The sequence below is a fragment of the Moschus berezovskii genome, chromosome 9 (assembly GCF_049115385.1).
Source record: "Moschus berezovskii isolate FMDL1 chromosome 9, NW_MosBer_1.0, whole genome shotgun sequence".
NCBI lineage: Eukaryota > Metazoa > Chordata > Mammalia > Artiodactyla > Moschidae > Moschus > Moschus berezovskii.
In genome coordinates this window covers 49110186-49130421 of record NC_142468.1, presented here as the reverse complement: position 1 = coordinate 49130421, position 20236 = coordinate 49110186, and the positions used below count along the sequence as shown (strand labels likewise).

General features: G+C 36.4%; 2 protein-coding genes across 6 annotated transcripts in view; one reads left to right on the top strand and one right to left on the bottom strand.

Moving 5' to 3' along the window:
* CCPG1 (cell cycle progression 1) overlaps positions 1 to 1366 on the top strand; it is a 45666-nt gene extending 44300 nt beyond the window's left edge. For 4 of the 5 annotated variants that reach the window (XM_055437331.2, XM_088839624.1, XM_055437335.2 and 1 more), the window contains one exon: positions 564 to 1366. In XM_055437331.2, the coding sequence (XP_055293306.2) occupies positions 564 to 753 (190 nt within the window). In that variant the 3' untranslated portion in view covers positions 754 to 1366. The remainder of the gene's footprint in view (positions 1 to 563) is intronic. The other variant, XM_088839625.1, reaches the window with a different exon arrangement.
* Positions 1334 to 20236, bottom strand: part of PIGB (phosphatidylinositol glycan anchor biosynthesis class B) — a 28812-nt gene continuing 9909 nt past the window's right edge. Inside the window, exons 6-12 of the mRNA XM_055437336.2 lie at positions 18392 to 18532; positions 17084 to 17135; positions 9376 to 9587; positions 8391 to 8455; positions 4252 to 4465; positions 2039 to 2219; positions 1334 to 1709 (exon numbers count right to left, since the gene is read on the bottom strand). Of these exons, the coding sequence (XP_055293311.2) occupies positions 1572 to 1709; positions 2039 to 2219; positions 4252 to 4465; positions 8391 to 8455; positions 9376 to 9587; positions 17084 to 17135; positions 18392 to 18532 (1003 nt within the window). The 3' untranslated portion in view covers positions 1334 to 1571. The remainder of the gene's footprint in view (positions 1710 to 2038; positions 2220 to 4251; positions 4466 to 8390; positions 8456 to 9375; positions 9588 to 17083; positions 17136 to 18391; positions 18533 to 20236) is intronic.

Sequence of the window (20236 nt, the reverse complement as noted above, 5' to 3'; positions counted from 1 at the left end):
GCCGCCCCCCGCCCCAAATAAAAAAAGAATGGATGTCTTGGTTGGGAATTGGATGGCCGTGGGGTGTTTTGTCAAAGTAGTGACAAAGGTATGATTATGGAGATGAAGAACTACATGTAGATATTGTTTATAAGCCTTAGCTGTTAGAGCATGCATGCGCATACAGAAAAAAGAGGGAGAGAGATAGGGAGGAACTCTGTAGGAGATGTGTATGTAACCCTGCTGAGGGAGGAAGCCACTTGGGGAGGGGGAATTAATTTTAATAGGAAAGGAGAAAAAATAATGGAAACATCTCATTATTTTATTGTCACATTTCTATTTATCTTTTGAGTGTTTCCCCTCTTTGCCAGCAGTTATGTTTGTCCAGTTTTTCTTCCTGTAGGATAAAAGTATAAACTCACTGAAATCTTTTTCATATGGTTATACTAGGATTATATACTTCAGATTCTATCCTTTTTCAGTGTTCAGATAATAGATTAATGGAGAAAAAAAACATTAAAATTGTTTCCTGTTTAAATAAATTTAACTCTAACCTGGATGAAAAATGTGTTTACTGCTTTCAGTCGACCAGATAAAAAGCAACGTATGGTAAATATTGAAAGCTCCAGGCATCGAAAACAAGAGCAGAAGCACCCTCAGCCACAACCTTATAAAAGGGAAGGTAAATGGCATAAATATGGTCGCACTAATGGAAGACATATGGCAAACCTTGAAATAGAACTGGGGCAGTTACCTTTTGATCCTAAATATTGACCATCACAACTAAGTTAAATTAGAAAACTGTAACAGAAACTTGGATGCTTTCTTTACTGTTTGGTGTTGAAACTAAGATGAAATTATCAAGATAACAATGTCTTTTTATCATTTCTAAGTATAGTTTGATGATTTTATATTATTACTCAGAAGTATCAAGCAAAAGCTTACTAACTTGCATTTTCCTGTAGTTTAGCTTTGCTGAATTTTTTTTTTTTGGCACTGGAAATGTTCAACTGTAGTTTTATTAAGGAAGCCAAGCATGCAACACATTTTGTGCATGAAATGAGACTTCCTTTCAGTGTATGAGCTTAAAGCAAGCTCAAATTATACATGACAAAGTGTAATTAACACTGATATTTGTGTTAAATTTCCAGTAGAGCTTCAAAAAAAAGTACATTGTGATGGAATTTCATCTTTAACATTTTATAACCTTACACTTGCTTCTTGTCTTTTTGTGGGTTCAAGAGCCTGTTGATTTGTGAAGAATTTGCTGCCTTCTTATGAACTTGCTGACTTGTTCTCTTGTGAAATTTCTTGCACATCTGAATATTGTGGAAGAAACAATAAAACTACACCATGAGGAAAACTAAAGGTCTTTATTTAAAATCTGGCATTGCATTAATATATGATTTTATGTTGTGATTTTTTTTCCCATACATTTCCTCAGTAGTGCTATTTGGTAAAGCAGTTCATAGTGGTTTTTGCTAATTCCATGAGTTTTACCCAGTATTTAGTAGTATTTTTCAGCAACATCTGAATATTTCTGCTCAGCAATCTCTATTTCTCTGAGAAAGATCTAAACATAGTCCAGAATTTCATCTTTGGTTGAGTTTCCCTTTTAACTTCCGTTCATAGACGTATATGTGACTTCCAGTTCGACTCTCCGGAAAGTGAGTGTGGAAGAAAACAGCAGTTCTCTCATAGTTGTTTGTAATTAGGAAAGGACTTATTTCCTAGAAGTAAATAAATGTTTTTAAGCAAATAAAAGCTACCTTTATTAAGTACTTTTCATGAATTTAAGAATGACCTATTTGTTCTTCTGCAACTTTTTTCTTAATAAAACAATGCAATTTCATAATAAAATAACTCATGGTAAGTAACATATATTCCTTGGTAGTTCTATAGAACTAAGGGCTGATTTTGACTAGGGAAAAGACCAGTTAATAAAATATGTGTTGAAAGGGACCATTAAAATAAGTGATATTGTCTGTTTATCTGAGTGTTTGCTAAACCTGAGGTAAAATAAAAATACCAAGTTATACCTTTTTCCATATTCCCTTACCTCCTCCAAGACGCTGAAGATGATCAAGTGAGTAGGCAGTGGTGAATCATTTTGAAACTCCATATACAACCACTTTAGGGGATTTAGATAAAACATATCTGCTTCAACTAGATAATCAGTTTTTCCAGTCAGGTCTGGGGGACACTGGAGAAATCTCATTGGAAGAGGGTAGTGGACATGGCTATAAAAAGAAAGTTACCATTATAGTTACAAGAAGTTAAAAATTGTGACAGTTTCCAGATTACTCTTAAGATACATCATGTTCACATAACGAAATGTGAAATCTGAATCTAAACTGGGTTTCACTTAAGGTGAAGAGGCACATCTTTAATGCAGTTTTCTCAAAAAATGGAGACTAAGATTCTTACACAGTGTAGAATAACCTCAAGTCCAAAGTAAAGAGTGAAACTCCATGTGAAGGTGGGAAGTCGGTCCACAGATTGTGGGACTCAGTACTCTCTAACATTAGTATGTGTTCCAGGCATAGGGGCTTTGGGACCAGGTATGTTACTTGTTAATAAGAGAGTAATATCTGGCAAGGTAGAAAACTGGTCATAAACCTGAAAAAAAAAAACGATTCTTTGTTCTTTTCCTTTTTCTGCTCTGAATTCTTAAGCGACAAGTTTTTCCTATTTCTTTTGTTCTTAAATATTTATATATAAGTATAAATCAGTAAAAAGAACAACATGGGTTCACGGATCAAAATCCAAATAAGTAATGGTTTTACTATGGCATTGGAGGATTAGAGTGTATGTAGAAAAGGTGGTGGAGAAGGAAATGGCAACGCACGCCAGTGTTCTTGCCTGGAGAATCCCATGGATGGGGGAGCCTGGTGGGCTTCCATCTATGGGGTCACAGAGAGTCGGACACGACTGAAGTGACTTAGCAGCAGTAGCAGCAGAAAAGGTGTATTAAGCAGTTACTTAGGACATGCAAAAAGCCATGTTCATAACTTTGCCTCAGAAAAATTAATATAAATAAATATTTGATAGAGGTTTATTTTTATCTATGAAATGCATACAAAGTAAATTTACATAGGATCTTAGTACTTCATGACTTTTACAATTTTGAAGATGAAGGTCTTGCTTCAAGGGGAAAGCAGAAACAATTGAGAAAAGGCTGCCAGCCTTAAATTTCAGAGGTAGGTATTAGACTTTGGTGTGTGTGTGTGTGCGCTCCATTGTGCATTGTTGGAAAAACCCAAGATGAGAACTAGGTGACCTGTGCAAAGTCTCAGTCAGATATCAGTCACTACAACCATGTATGGGAGAGCATCATGGTACCTCTAGAATTCCTGTTCTCTGAAGTTACCACTCCTGACAATATAGGGAGAGTGAACATCCCTCTCAGCTCTAGTTTTTTTAATATAGAATGGGATCTTCAAGTTAAAGGGCTGTTTGGGGTCTTACATCCATTGAACTGGCTTTTGCTGGACAATCCCAGTTTTCCAAATAGCCTATTAATGATTGGCATTAGTGATTCAGTTAAGCAGAGTATTCAAAACTGTTAAATTACTGTAAAATGATACCAACTTTGATACTGACTGAATGTGCACCTGGAAAATTAACTTCGGATTAACTCTAGATAGGTAAAGAATTTTCTAAAGGAAAGCTGTTTGCTTTGTCCTTTTATCCTTATTAAGCAATTGGTGTATTCAGCTCCCTGAAATACAAGCTTAGTGTCCATGATGTGTTTTTAAATGCCCTGCATAATTAAGGCACTTCCACTGTTATTTCCCAGGCACACTTAATCCAAGCATTAGAATATCATCTAATTGAATTCCCTAACTTTTACAGGCAAGACAGCTGATATCTAAAGAAAGTAAAAACACTGGTTTAAGACCAGGACAACAGTCCCCATCAGTAAATCTGGACTTGAATCCCGTGTTCTGAGGTCATTTAAAAACTATGTAAATATAAGATGTATCACAAAGACTTGTATTAAGATCAATGATATCTGAAAATTTTTTTTTTACTATGAGTACCTTTTAAAGGTAGTATAAAATACTGTATAGTTTTATTTGATCAGAGTATTTAAATGTAAGTTGTTTTGAATATTAAAGTTTATTTAAAAGTGGTTATGATTTTCATTGACATACACAGGAGTTTCAAATGCCTTATAATCATCTGACCAATTAATTTAAATTCAGGAATCCGAAAGGAGTTTTAAAGTAGTTTTTATAGTCATAGCGTTTAGGGAACAACTTGTATTACCTGTAATAAGGGGTAGAGTGGCAAGGCATCATCATAAGTACTGAAGCTGAAGATACATTTGTATTGTTGTAAGAGAGTTCTTGAATATTAGTCATGACATCAAGAGTACCTCGTTGATGAACTAAACCAGTATAGAGGGCAAGGAGCATATTTGATAAAAACAGAAAACTTAGAGCTGGTTTCTTCCACGTTTTCAAGTTGTTTAGCGAGTATCCTATATAAAGACAGACACACTGAATGGTAACACTGGTAATTTTTTTTCTTACAGCTAAATGAATATTAATTGCAAATACATTTATAATCTTTAGTGGAAGTGTAGTGCAAGCTGAAATGTTTGGGTCATGTTTGTAATTTCTCTTGACTATTCACTGTCATTGTCCAGTATCATCCAGGTTTTGACCTTTTTCTAGAAAAAGGAATTGACTATAAGGAGTCCAGATTTGAATTCTAGCTTTGGCATTAATTTCCCCATCTGCAACAGTACCTTTTTCAAATATTAGGGAAAAATGTACAGCACCAGTCCTGATACATAGTTGATAAGTATATAGAACTTGGTTTTATTCCATTTACTTATCTCTTTAATCTCCCAAGCACTAGTGATAGATTGTGTACATACAAGTCTCAGTAATTCTGGAGGAAATGTAACTATGTATTATTCTTAGAAAAATATACCACTAGGCTCCTGGGAGGTTTTCACGGTCAGTTTGTGAGTGGTGGCATGGATCTCTTTTTGGAAGTAGATTTATGTTTGTTTGTTTTTTTCTTTCACTGTTGTGTTGGGCAGTTTGGAGATGCTGAACAATTAAGAGGGTATAAGTGATGCCTCTGAGCATGGTTATGGGGGGAGGGTACGGGAACCAGTTCTGTAACACTGGCTATCTGACTTTTGAAACAGCACAAGTGTGGTTTTGCTAAAAAGATTCAGTTCAGTTCAGTCGCTCAGTCATGTCCGACTCTCCACAACCCCATGAATCAAAGCATGCCAGGCCTCCCTGTCCATCACCAACTCCAGAGTTCACTCAAACTCATGTCCATCGAGTCGGTGATGTCATCCAGCCATCTCACTCTGTCATCCCCGTCTCCTCCCACCCCCAATCCCTCCTAGCATCAGTTTTTTCCAGTGAGTCAACTCGTCGCATGAGGTGGCCAAAGTATTGGAGTTTCAGCTTTCGCATCAGTCCTTCCAATGAACACCCAGGATTGATCTCCTTTAGAATGGACTGGTTGGATCTCCTTGCAGTCCAAGGGACTCTCAAGAGTCTTCTCCAGCACCACAGTTCAAAAGCATCAATTCTTCGGCGATCAGCTTTCTTCACAGTCCAACTCTCACATCCATACAGGACCACTGGAAAAACCATAGCCTTGACTAGACGGACCTTGGTTGGCAAAGTAATGTCTCTGCTTTTTAATATGCTATCTAGGTTGGTCATAACTTTCCTTCCAAGGAGTAAGCGTCTTTTAATTTCCTGGCTGCAATCAGCATCCGCAGTGATTTTAGAGCCCAAAAAAATAAAGTCTGACACTGTTTCCACTATTTCCCCATCTATTTCCCATGAAGTGATGGGACCAGATGCCATGATCTTTGTTTTCTGAATGTTAGCATATGGAAAACAAAGTGGCCTAATCAGAGACGAGCAGGGTCTGCAACGGCCACTGTAGTAAAAACAAATTAAGCAAAAACCCAACCCAGAACTGGAAACAGCTGAAATGACAGAAGTTCAGTCTAAGAATTTCAGCGTTATTAGACTAGTGACACTTTTCTTTTACAGGTAAGGAAACTGAGGTACAAAGTTATACAGTTCACTAAGGATCAGAGTCAACATTCTGATCTAGAATTAAGGTGTTTTGGGTAGGATTGGGGAAAGTTCAAATTAGGCAAGACAAGTTATTGTAGATTGAAAAAAAACAGCTGTAATTTCTCTTCTTGTGTCCTGTCCCCACACTAGCTTGAAGTTTGTCATCTCTTAATCTAGCTTGGCTTTGTGACTTGGTTTGAGTAAAAGAATGTGGTAGAAGTGGCAGTGTGCTGGTTCCATGCTTGGGCCTCCCTTGGATCCCTGCCTACACCCAGCTTGTTCAACACCAGATAGCCTGCTGGAGAAGGAGAGCCCACAAAAGAGCTGAGGTACCCTGACCAATAGCCAGCTGAATCCCAAGTATGTGACAGCCCCAGCCTAGTTCAGCAGAGCAGCCTACCTCTTCCGCAGCTGATTATATTTGCATAAGTGAGCTCAGTGGAGAACTACCCACCTGAGCTGTCGATTTGTAAATAATAATTGTAAGCCACTAAGTGTTGAGGTGACTTGTTACACTGCAATTGCCAATAGAATTGTCATGTTTATATAAAATCAGGTTAAAATAGGTCACATAAGAATAAAGTAAAAACAGATTTGAGGTGCAACATAACTCAAGATTTCAAGTGGCTAAGAAAGAAAATTGGGCCAGAAAACTGCCATTTAAAACATTTGGAGACTGTTGTCTGAAACCATTCCTGAACATCGAGACTGGTCTAGGTGAACTTACTACTTAATTGGTCTTGTTGGAACTCGGCATAACAGTTCTAACTCTTAGTGGAAGTATAAGTCTCCCTTTGGCTCACTCAGGAACCTTAGTACACGTGTCTGAGGGAAAAGCTCACATCCTGTGAGAAGATCAGGGGTTTTTCTAGGTCTCTGTCCTTGAAGGATCTTTCTGAATGGACACAAGATGGAAGAGAGGCAGACTCTTCCAATTAGAAAGGTGTCTCTACAACCCACATGAGCATTTTATCTCAGTGTTTGGAACTGGAAACAGGTTACTAAGACCCTTCCGGAAGACTTAAAGATTCACTCTCTTGGAATAGGAATAATGATTTAGACAACTCAGTCTTTAAAAAACTCTAAAGACACAGAGCAGAGAAATAGAATGCTGGAAAAATCAGATTATAAAAATGGAATGTAACCAAGTTCTTAACCAAACTAAACAAAATGTGCACAGAAATATTTGTCCTCCAGCAGTATCTGGCAGTGTTTACCTGGGTGAAAAGTAAACAATTATTACTAACTCAAGTGGTTGTTAAAAAGAAAAAAACACCCTAAATCTGAATATTAATTTATGAACAGAATTGTTCTGTTAAATGGTCCCATTATTCTTAAGACTTGCCAAATAGCTCTTAGACGCTTATATTTTTGTGTCTGCATCTGTAGATGAAGTAAGACTATATAAAGATACTATACGACACTAACTTTGTTTCAGTACTTTAGATATTTCATATATATAGATATGTATTTTTGTGTCTGAAGAGAGTACATACAGCTGAGATGTGGGAGATGATATTTATACTTAACCAAAGAATGCTGCTTAACTCAATGAATTTGGAGGGGGTTTTGTTTGTTTTTTAAGTAAAAAGTTTGATACCATTAATGCCCTCATTTTTCTGAGCCTCCAGGTCCAGTTTGATTATCATGTCTTCCTTCCCTAGTCCAGTGATTTTTCTTTTTTTAGTGATTAATATTTGAAGCAAGCCAACAAATCATTCTGAATTAAACTTTAAGTTAATAAAGTTTCAATTCATAAATTTTCCAAACCAACATAAAAATTCATATTTTCCAGAGGTTAGTAATATAAAACTTTAGAAATCACATGTAGAAAACTTACTGCAAAGATCTAGTGGAGATTCGGAGAAAGGTGGCAAATGAAACCAGAGGTGTGAATCACGTTAAAAACTGCATATTCATTGGGACTGAGTCTTGAAGGGATAAATGTATATAAAGCATTAAAAACTAGTTTCAACATTAATTTTCCATTTGTGGAATGTAGAACTTGTAGTTTAACCATAAATTTAAATTAGCTATTCTGAAATAGAGGTATTACTTTTTAGTGAAAGATTTCTAACAGCCAGAAACACCACCATCAAAAGGTGCTATGGATGCTGGATCCTTATATTTTTATCTCACTTTACAGGACACAAGAAAAAGGACATTTAGGGAAGAAAAAGGATATTTTGGCTGCAGAAAGGGAAAGCTTCAGTAATATAATCAATTTGTAATTAAGGAGCAATCCTTACTTAGCCTAGTAGAAAATAATATTTTAGAGTTTAATAAGATTGTCCTTGGTTTCTTTATTATTGGTTTTTTCCTCTATTTTACAAAAATACTTACCACAGAACACCATACAAAATGGTAAAACTGGATAGATAAACCTGAATTCTTTGTGGCTCAACATGCTATAATAAAAAGATATTCAAAGAAAATATTATTTTCTCATATTAAATGATGGTTTAAGAAATTAATGTATTTAAAATGAATATAATTAACATGATCTGTTTTTGTAATTATGAGACTGAATTTCATGCTTCAGGAATCAGTCTCATTATTTTTAGTCATATGATGGTGATGTGTTAAAAGTAATGCCAACAGTTGATGTCAATGTGAAATTCTAAAGTACAATTGCATTCTAAAAAAGGATTTCTGTTACCAACCCAAGTAAGTTATATTACTCAAATTTCAAATAGAAATGCATACATTTTCATTTAGAAATACAGTACTTAAAATTTTGGCAGTTTCTGTTTTTTAAAAGCAAATACAATTTTCAACTTCTTAAAATTGAATGTAATCTTATTAAGCAAACTATATGTATCAGAAGGGCTTCACTAGTGTGTCAGACTGTAAAGAATCTGCCTGCAATGCAAGAGACTTGGGTTTCATCCCTGGGCTGGAAGATCTGGAGAATGTATTAAAAGTATTCAGTTGGTCTGAGCATCAGCATTTGTTTGTTGTTATTTAAACGCTAAGTCATGTCTGACTCTTTACAACTGTATGAATTGTAGCCCACCAGGCTCCTCTGTCCATGGGATTTCCCAGGCAAGAACACTGGAGTGGGTTGCCATTTCTTTTCTCCAAGGGATCTTCCCGACCCAGGGATTGAACCCACGTCTCTTGCATTACAGGTGGATTCTTTACTACTGAGCCACCAGGGAAGCCCTGAGTACCAGCATAATCACTGTATTTTTAATCTGCTAAATAATCCCCACTAACAAATCATAAGAATTAATGAACCTACAAAAGATAATTTACCTTTCAAAGAATTTATTGAATTTCTTGGTAACATTTAAAAAATGAACTATTTGAACAAATAAAACCTTACCTATAAACTAGCAGGGTCCATAGCACAGTCACCAAAAATATCCTGTACCTCTTTGGGGCTAGAAAGCAGCCATGAATAAAGAAGGGTAAGTGAGTACCCAGGACAGCTGGAAATCCTTGACTGAAGTACCAGTGCCATGAATGAGAACCATAAAATGATCCTAAATCCTGCAGCACGTTGAATTTCAAAAAATTGTATTGAACCAGAGTCCACTGGGATAGTTGAAGGAAAAAGAAATAGAAATGTGTTAATGCCAAGTATGAATTTTTGGCATTGGGGAGATTGGCATAATCATGAAATTAAATCAGAATGAAGTCTGAACACTAGTAGTTTACAATGATAATTTTGAATATGCAATAATTCTTTTTTATACTGTATGGTTTATAATAGTATACTGAATACAGTTCCCTGTGCTATATAATAGAATCTTGTTTATCCATTATCCATATAATAATTTGCATCTGCTGCTGCTGCTGCTAAGTCACTTCAGTCGTGTCCGACTCTGTGTGACCCCATAGACGGAAGCCCACCAGGCTCCCCCGTCCCTGGGATTCTCCAGGCAAGAACACTGGAGTGGGTTGCCATTTCCTTCTCCAATGTGTGAAAGTGAAAAGTGAAAGTGAAGTCGCTCAGTCGTGTCCGACCCTTAACGACCTCACGGACTGCAGCCCACCAGGCTCCTCCGTCCATGGGATTTTCCAGGCAAGAGGACTGGAGTGGCTTGCCATTGCCTTCTCTGAATTTGCATCTACTAATTGTAAACTCCCAATCCAACCCTCCCTCTACCCTCTTGCCCTTGGCAACCACAAGTCTGTTCTGTTATGTCCCTGAGTCTGTTTCTGTTTCACAGATAGGTTCATCTGTGTCCTATTTTATAGATTCCACATATAAATGATATCATATGGTATTTGTCTTTCTCTGACCGACTGACTTCATTTAGTATGATCATCTCTCGTTGCATCCATGTTGCTGCACATGGCATTATTTCAGTCTTTTTTATTGCTGAGGAGTATTCTGTTGTATGTATATCCATTTATCTGTCAATGGATATTTACGTTGTTTCCATGTTTTGGCTATTGTGAATAATGCTACTATGAACAGAATGGTGCCAGTATCTTTTTAGATTTAAGTTTTGTCTGGGTATGTGGAAAAAAGCCCAGGAGTGGGATTGCTGGATCACATGGTAATTCTGTTTTTCATTTTCTGAGGAACCTTCTTACTGTTTTCCATAGTGGCTGTACCGTAAGCTTACATTCCCACCAAAGGGGAGAATTACATTCTCCACATTCTCTCAAGCATTTGTTAATTGTAATTTTTAATGATGGCCATTCTGACCAGTGTGAGCTGGCACCTCATTGTAGTCTTGATTTGCATTTTTCTAATAGTGATGATGAACATCTTTTCATGTACCTATTGGCCATTGTATTTCTTCTTTGGAGAAATGTCTGTTTAGGTTTTCTGCCCATTTTTTGATTGGGTTGTTTGTTTTTCTGTTATTGAGTTATATGAACTGTTGGCATATTCTGGAAATGAAGCCCTTGTTGGTTGTATTATTTGCAAATATTTTCTCCTGTTCTTTGTCTTTTTGCTTCTTTCTTATGGTTTCTTTTGCTGTGCAAAATCTTTTAAGTTTGATTAGGTTCCATTTGTTTTTTATTTTTTTGATATTTTTCTTTTTTAAAAAATTTAATTGGAGGCTAATTACTTTACAGTATTGTAGTGGTTTTTGCCATACATTGACATGAATCAGCCATGGGTGTACATGTGTTCCCCATCCCCATTTGTTTATATTTGTTTTTATTTCTATTGCCTTGGGAGACTGATGTAAGAAAACATTGGCATGATTTATATCAGAGAATATTTTGCTTATGATCTCTTCTAGGGAGTTTTATGGTGTCATGTCTTATATTTAAGTCTTTAAGCAGCCATTTTGAGTTTATTTTTGTGTATGGTGAGACAGTGTATTCTAACTTCATCGATTTACAGGTAACTGTCCAACTTTCCTATTACCAGTTGCTGACGAGACTCTTTTTTCCATTGTATATTATTTCCTCCTTTTTCAAAGATTAATTGACTGTAGGTGTATGGGTTTATTTCTGGGCTCTCTATTCAGTTCCAATGATCCATACATATATCCATTTTTGTGCCAGTACCATGCTGATTTGTTACTGTAACTTTGTAGTATTGTCTGAAGTCTGGGAGGGTTATACCACCTACTTTGTTCTTTTTCTGAAGGATTGCTTTAACAATTCAGGTTAAATATGATTCCATATAAACTTTAGGATTGTTCTAGTTCTGTGGAAAATGTCATGAGTAATTTGATAGGAGCATTAAATCTGTAGATTCTTTGGGTAGTATGGCCATTTTAACAATATAAATTCTTTCAGTGCAAGTGCATGGGATATCTTTTCTATTTCCTTGAATCATCTTAAGTTTCCTTTATTAATGTTTTATAGTTCTCAGTATATAAGCCTTTCACTTCCCTGGTCAGGTTTATTAGGAATAAAATACTTAGGAGTATTTTATTTTGAGTGGTGTGATTTTGAAAGATATTTTTTTTTTACATTCCCTTTCTGATATTTCATTGTTGGTGTAAAGAAATGCAAAGGATTTACGTATGTTAATTTTGTATCCTGCTACCTTGCTGAGTTCATTTATCAGTTCTAGTAGTTTGTGTGGAGTCTTCAGGGTTTTCTGCAGATGATATCATGTTATCTGTTATAATGACAATTTTGCCTCTTCCTTTCCAATTTAGATACCTTTTATTTCTTTTCTTATCTGACTGCTGTGGCTAGGACTTCCAGTACTATGTTGAATAGAAGAGGTGAGAGTGGGCATCCTTATCTTCTTCCCGATTTTAGTGGGGAGGCTTTCAGCTTTTCACCATTGAGTATTATATTGGCTATGGGTTTGTCATGCGTGTGTGCTCAGTCACTCAAGTCATGTCTGATTCTGCAACCCCATGGACTGTAGCCCGCCACACTCCTTGACCCATGAGATTTTCCCCAGGCAAGAATACTGGAGTGAGTTGCCATTTCTTCCTCCAAGGGGATCTTCCTGACCCAGGTATTGAACCCACGTCTCTTGTGTTTCCTGCACTGGCAGTCATATTCTTTACCATTGAGCAACTTGGGAAGCCCATGGGTTTGTCTTAAATAGCTTTTATTATGTTGAGATATGTTCCTTCTATACCCACTTTGGCAAGTTTTTTTTTTATCATGAATGTTGAGTTATGGCAAATGCTTTTTCTGCATCTAGTGAGATAATCATGTGGCTTCTGTCTTCTGCTTATGTGTTGTATCACATTGATTTGCCTATGTTGAACCATCCTTGTGAACCTGGGGTGAATCCCACTTGGTCGTGGTATACAATCTTTTCTATGTGTTTTTGGATTTGGTTTGCTAATATTTTGTTGAGAATTTTTGCATCACTATTCATCAAAAGTATTGGCCTGTTAATTTTCATTTTTGGTGATATCTTTGTCTAGTTTTGCTTCATAGAATGTCTTTGGGAGTGATCCTGATCAGTATAAGCTCTTCTTCACATGTTTGGTAGAATTTGCCTGTGAAGCCATCTCAGTCAGTTCAGTTCAGTTCAGTCGCTCAGTCGTGTCCGACTCTCCGCGACCCCATGAATCACAGCACGCCAGGCCTCCCTGTCCATCACCAACTCCCGGAGTTCACTCAAACTCATGTCCACAGAGTCGGTGATGCCATCCAGCCATCTCATTCTCCGTCGTCCCCTTCTCCTCCCGCCCCCAACCTTTCCCAGCATCAGAGTCTTTTCCAGTGAGTCAACTCGTCGCATGAGGTGGCCAAAGTATTGCAGTTTCAGCTTTAGCATCAGTCCCTCCAATGAACATCCAGGATTGATCTCCTTTAGAATGGACTGGTTGGATCTCCTTGCAGTATAAGGGACTCTCAAGAGTCTTCTCCAACACCACAGTTCAAAAGCATCGATTCTTCGGCGATCAGCCTTCTTCACAGTCCAACTCTCACATCCATACATGACCACGGGAAAAACCATTGCCTTGACTAGACGGACCTTGGTTGGCAAAGTAATGTCTCTGCTTTTTAATATACTATCAAGGTTGGTCATAACTTTCCTTCCAAGGAGCAAGCGTCTTTTAATTTCATGGCTGCAATCAGCATCTGCAGTGATTTTGGAGCCCAAAAATACAAAGTCTGACACTGTTTCCACTGTTTTTCCATCTATTTCCCATGAAGTGATGGGACCAGATGCCATGATCTTTGTTTTCTGAATGTTGAGCTTCAAACCAACCTTTTCACTCTCCTCTTTCACTTTCATCAAGAGGCTTTTGAGTTCCTCTTCACTTTCTGCCATAAGGGTAGTGTCATCTGCATATCTGAGGTTATTGATATTTCTCCCAGCAATCTTGATTCCAGCTTGTGCTTCTTCCAGCCCAGCGTTCCTCATGATGTACTCTGCATATAAGTTAAATAAGCAAGGTGACAATATACAACCTTGACGTACACCTTTTCCTATTTGGAACCAGTCTGTTGTTCCATGTCCAGTTCTAACTGTTGCTTCCTGACCTGCATACAGGTTTCTCAAGAGGCAGGTCAGGTGGTCTGGGATTCCCATCTCTTTCAGAATGTTCCACAGTTTATTGTGATCCACACAGTCAAAGGCTTTGGCATAGTCAATGAAGCAGAAATAGATGTTTTTCTGAAACTCTCTTGCTTTCTCCATGATCCAGCGGATGTTGGCAATTTGATCTCTGGTGCCTCTGCCTTTTCTAAAACCTGCTTGAACATCTGGGAGTTCACGGTTTACATATTGTTGAAGCCTGGCTTGGAGAATTTTGAGCATGACTTTGCTAGCGTGTGAGGTGAGGGCAATTGTCCGGTAGTTTGAGCATTCTTTGGCATTGCCTTTCTTTGGGATTGGAATGAAGACTGACCTCTTCCAGTCCTGTGGCCACTGCTGAGTTTTCCAAATCTGCTGACATATTGAGTGCAGCACTTTCACAGCATCATCTTTCAAGACTTGTAATAGCTCAACTGGAATTCCATCACCTCCACTAGCTTTGTTAGTAGTGATGCTTTCTAAGGCCCACTTGACTTCACATTCCAAGATGTCTGGCTCTAGGTCAGTGATCACGTTATCGTGACTATCTTGGTCGTGAAGATCTTTTTTGTACAGTTCTTCTGTGTATTCTTGCCACCTCTTCTTAATATCTTCTGCTTCTGTTAGGTCCATACCATTTCTGTCCTTTATCGAGCCCATCTTTGCATGAAATGTCCCCTTGGAATCTCTAATTTTCTTGAAGAGGTCTCTTGTTTTTCCTATTCTGTTGTTTTCCTCTATTTCTTTGCATTGATCACTGAGGAAGTCTTTCTTATCTCTCCTTGCTATTCTTTGGAACTCTGCATTCAAATGCTTATATCTTTCCTTTTCTCCTTTGCTTTTCGCTTCTCTTCTTTTCACAGCTATTTGTAAGGCCTCCTCAGACAGCCATTTCGCTCTTTTGCATTTCTTTTCCATGGGGATGGTCTTGGTCCCTGTCTCCTGTACAATGTTGCGAACCTCCGTCCAGAGTTCATCAGGCACTCTATCTATCAGATCTAGTCCCTTAAATCTATTTCTCACTTCCACTGTATAATCATAAGGGATTTGATTGAGGTCATACCTGAATGGTCTAGTGGTTTTCCCTACTTTCTTCAATTTAAGTCTGAACTTCGCAATAAGGAGTTCATGATCTGAGCCACAGTCAGCTCCTGGTCTTGTTTTTGCTAACTGTATACAGCTTCTCCATCTTTGGCTGCAAAGAATATAATCAATCTGATTTCGGTGTTGACCATCTGGTGATGTCCATGTGTAGAGTCTTCTCTTGTGTTGTTGGAAGAGGGTGTTTGCTATGACCAGTGCATTCTCTTGACAAAACTCTATTAGCCTTTGCCCTGCTTCATTCCGTGCTCCAAGGCCAAATTTGCCAGTTACTCCAGGTGTTTCTTGACTTCCTACTTTTGCATTCCAATCCCCTATAATGAAAAGGACATCTTTTTTGGGTGTTAGTTCTAAAAGGTCTTGTAGGTCTTCATAGAACCGATTAACTTCAGCTTCTTCAGCATTACTGGTTGGGGCATAGGCCTGGATTACTGTAATATTGAATGGTTTGCCTTGGAAACTGAACAGAAATCATCCTGTCATTTTTAAGATTGCATCCAAGTACTGCATTTCGGACTCTTTTGTTTTGAAGCCATCTAGTCCTGGACTTTTGTTTGTAGCGAGTTTTTTAAATTACAGATTCTGTTTCTCCTCTAGTGACTGAAAGAGCACAATTCAAGAAGTGAATCAATTTCTTCTTGATTCAGTTTTGGTGGACTGAATGTTTCTAGAAACTTGTCCATTTCTTCTAGGTTATCAGATTTGTTGGCATATAATTGTTCATAGCATTATGTTGCTTGTATTTATGCAGTATCAGTTGTTAATGTTTCCTTTTTCATTTCTTAACTTATTTGGGTCCTCTCTCTTTTCTTCTTGGTGAGCCTGGCCAGAGGTTTGTCAATCTTGTTTCTTACCTTTCAGAGAACCAGCTCTTGGTTTTACTGATTTTTTTCATCTCTTAATTTTCTCTATAATCTTTATTATTTCCTTCCTTCTGCTGACTTCTGGTTTTTTCTTTTTTTAACTTTTAAGTGGTAAGTTTAGGTTGTTCATTTTATATTTTTCTTGTTTTTTGAGGAAAACCTGTATCACTATGAACGTCTAAGACCTGCTTCTGCTGCATCCCAATGATTCTGTATGGTTCTCTTTTTATTGTCATTTATAATAACACTGAAATCATTTATTAACTTTTTATAAGTATTAATGTGTTCTTTGTAAAACACTAGGTTTTTGAGATTCAAGAGAGTATAATCATTTATGCCCATTTTTATGTAGACATAAAGAATCAGTGAAAATAATTTTTATATGTGTTTGGTACCCATATTAAAAATTTTACTGTAGCACAATACCTATTAAGATAAAGCTCTGAAAACACTGCATTTTGAATTACAGCATAAAGTAGGTAATAACAATAGCAGCTAACATTAAGTGCTCACTTTTGCCATGCAATGTTGTAAGCATTTTACATGTATTAATCTCATTTAATCCTCCAACCTTAAGAGACAAGTACCACAATTATTTCCAGATAAGGAAACTGGCAAGAATAACTGGTCCAAGATCTCACATCTTAATACAGTAGGCTTCAGACAGTAGCATCTGATTCCAGAACCTATATGTGACTTAAAAACAGGGAACTAAAAAACAACCAGAGGCTATTACCAATTAGATTAAACCTATTACCATTATTATTAGATTTAACCTATATTACCAATACTAAATCTATTACCAATGAAATTAAACCAGATGCTTAGAGAATATTCTGGTTAACATGAATTCTGAATAATTGAGGTTAACTAAAATAATTTAAAAGTTAACCTTTATTGTTACAAACCTGACAACAGTACTTTAAATGGATTTCTTAGAACTTTAATTAATACACAGTTCTGTTATATGGAAAGTACAGCAAAGTGAACCAAAGGCATATGCTACTAGCTTTTTCCTAATATATCCCATATCATTAAAAAAATGTTTTGCCTGTTTCCAGATACTCATGGAAACTTAAAAAGTAAGGCTGAGTTTTTAGTGTAATAAATGACTATATTAAAGTAACTTTAAAAAAACCATTATTTTTACTTACTTGACCAAAAAAAATACGATCAATTATCAGAGACAAACTCAAAGTGACAAATCTGAAAAACAAAATAGAATGGTGACTAACATTTTAAACCTACTGAAAAATCCAGCAATGACATATGACTTAGTGGCATATAGCATCAAAAGCCACTTTAAAAATGCTTCAAAAGTTTCTCCAGCTGACTATGGATTTACACATTTTGAAAGATATTTCATTGAGAAAAGCTGTATTTAAACTTTTTAAAAGTAATAAATTCTGTATTACGTATTGGTGCATAATGAATTACCGCCAAATGTTTTGGCAACCTAAAACTATGAACATTTATTACCTCACTGCTTCTGTGGATCAAGAATCCAGGCACAGCTTAGCTGGGTATCTGACTCAAGATCTCATAACTTGTTAGGATATTGACTGGGTCTGTAGTTTTAGCTGAAGGCTCTCATGATTTTTCCCTATAGCATGCATTGTCACTTCTCAAGTTTCCCCAACTTAAATTAATCATAGTTTTTAGCTGTCTCCCTGAACTGGAATGTATAATTCATGAAAGAATGAACTTTGTTTTGTTAAACTGCTGTATCTCTAGCATGTGGAACAGCACCTAGCACATATTAGGATTAAATATTTGCTGAATGAATGCAAATGACAATAGTGGCAACTTAGCCACCATGTGATTTTGTCCTTTTTAATAGCTACCAAAAATAGCCTATACAAAGTGAATACTAATATATTAAAAAGATCACTTTTAAGAGTCAAAGTGCATTCATTCCTTCAATGAATAATTATTTTGTATATTCCACCAGATATCTGGTATAATTCTGATCCTAGGAGCTCAAAATATAGTTAGAGAACCTGTGTTTCAATCCCATTTTCATCACAGCAACCCAGTGACACTGGCTAATTTACTTTAATTTCATCAAGCCCTCCATTTTTTGTATCACAAAGTAAAAACACACCTACATTGCCTAGATCCAAGAATTGTGAAAATCAGGTAATATGTGAATATATATTGTATGTTTATTATAAAGCCCCATACAAATGTGAAGGAATCAAGTATCTTTAAAATATATTTGAAAAATATTTAAGAAATAAAGCATAGGAAAGTTCTAATTTAGAAAAACTCCCAGGATCCTCATTTAAGCAAATTAAAATACTCAGAATCACAACTACAAATGTAAAATTAGAAATACTATGTTTCCTTGGTCTGATATTTCTCAGTGATATTAGAAGATATACCTGACTAAAAAGATGTAAGATCTTGTTCATAATCTTTAATTTATTAAAATTAATATGATGGATTGTAGCCATACTTACCCTACAGGTAAAAACTGATGTAGAATAAGATCAAGTTTTCTCTGTTCTTGCCAGAAATGTCTGAACAGCAAAGGTATCCATGGAATAACAGCTGTGGGACGGATTATGAAGGCAAGTGCCACCAGGGATGAGTACTTCACACTATATGCAAGGAAAAGGTATTAAGACAACTTGGAAATGAGTTCAGAGGTTATCTGTTTACTCTGTTGTAATACATTTTTTGTTCTTTTTAATTAGAGCATTTCTTTTTGGTATAAATAGCTATCTGAACATGGGGAAGTTACCTAAACTTTCTGGTTCTTAATTTTTCTCATCCATAAAAAAGAGGTAATATGTAAGGTCTTTTCCAGCTTTACTTAGTATTCTAGTTATTTCCAAGTAAGTTATTCTAATCTTAATGTTAGTTTTATTTACTGAGAGGTATATCAACTTTTAACCATAAACCTCTGTCAGGTCCTTTTCTGGTGGAAGTGTCTCCTACCAAGATAAAAGACAGGCACACATTTTCTAAGGGGGAAAAAAAAAGCTCTTAAAGAAACATCAGGATTATTTAGGCAATGATGGGCTTCTGGGCACATGTGGTTTTGTTCAGAAAGTAGGCTTGTAGTTTTGCGCATCTGAACGATACATATATCTATATATACATATATAGATATACACCTGATTTTAAAAAAGCTTACTGTAAAAACCTATATGATCATGGATAGAAAGGTGGGTTTTTACTATTAGGACCTCTCTCAATAAATAGTTGAAGGACAGCACCAAATAATTTAACCATCAAGACGACAGACAGTGGCAAAATAACTTCATGGTACTATGATATACCTATTATCTAATAAGTAACTATAAAGAAATTTCCAATGTTGGTGAAGATGTAAGAATAGGGATTTCAAGTTCAAATTCTTAGGGAGACCAGGTAAGTAATAAATATTTGCATGGGACCTCCAATAGCGTCATGAAGGAATCTTGGCCCAGAATGTTGCCAGGCCTTACATTTTTTCAAGGGAAACTAGAAATCAAGATTTTAGGTAAGATCTCCCAGTTTAAAAATTTTGCCAAGTAGTTAACGTAAAGAAAAACACTGAGCAGGTGAAATAAAACACCTCTGGCTTGGTCTGAACTTGTAGTCAGTGTAATTGCAAATTCTGCCATAGTGAAACTACCCAGAGGATGCCCACGTGTATCTAGTCCTACCTAACCTCACTCCAGATTTTCCAACTTGAATTTCTACTCCTTTCTGAATATTTCTACTTAACTCTTACTGGAATTTAAAATCAAAGTATATGAAATAAGCCCCACAACTTTCTCACAAACCTATTTAGTGTCTAGTATTTAACAATATCACTCATTTTCTTAGTCTTAAAATTTGAAGTCACCATAAATCCCAACTTTTCATCCCACACATCCACTTTCCTTCCCATTGCCATGATTTTACATCAAGTCCTTTCACTTGCCTAAAATCTTCTCATAGTTGTGTCACTTACTTGGAATCTTCATAGTCATTATTTCTAATTTTGCACAAGTATTTCTTAAGAATATCATTGTCACCATCAATACTTACTCAACACTGATTGTGTAATAGGCCACACTGTCTATAGAGTCTCATTTAATTCTTGAAAGTGGCTTTATTCTCATTTGATAGAAATCAATGTTTAGACATCCTCATCTATAGGTAATGTAAGTGAATACTTACTCACAGTCGAGTCTTAACGCAGGAGTGATCTTATTTGGTTTGATCCTCAACAACCTTGTATATAAGGAAGAATGGATACTAGCTTCTTAACTAGATTCCCAGATTTTCTAGCTTTCTCCCTTTTGGTATATCCTCAGTACTGCTACTAGGAG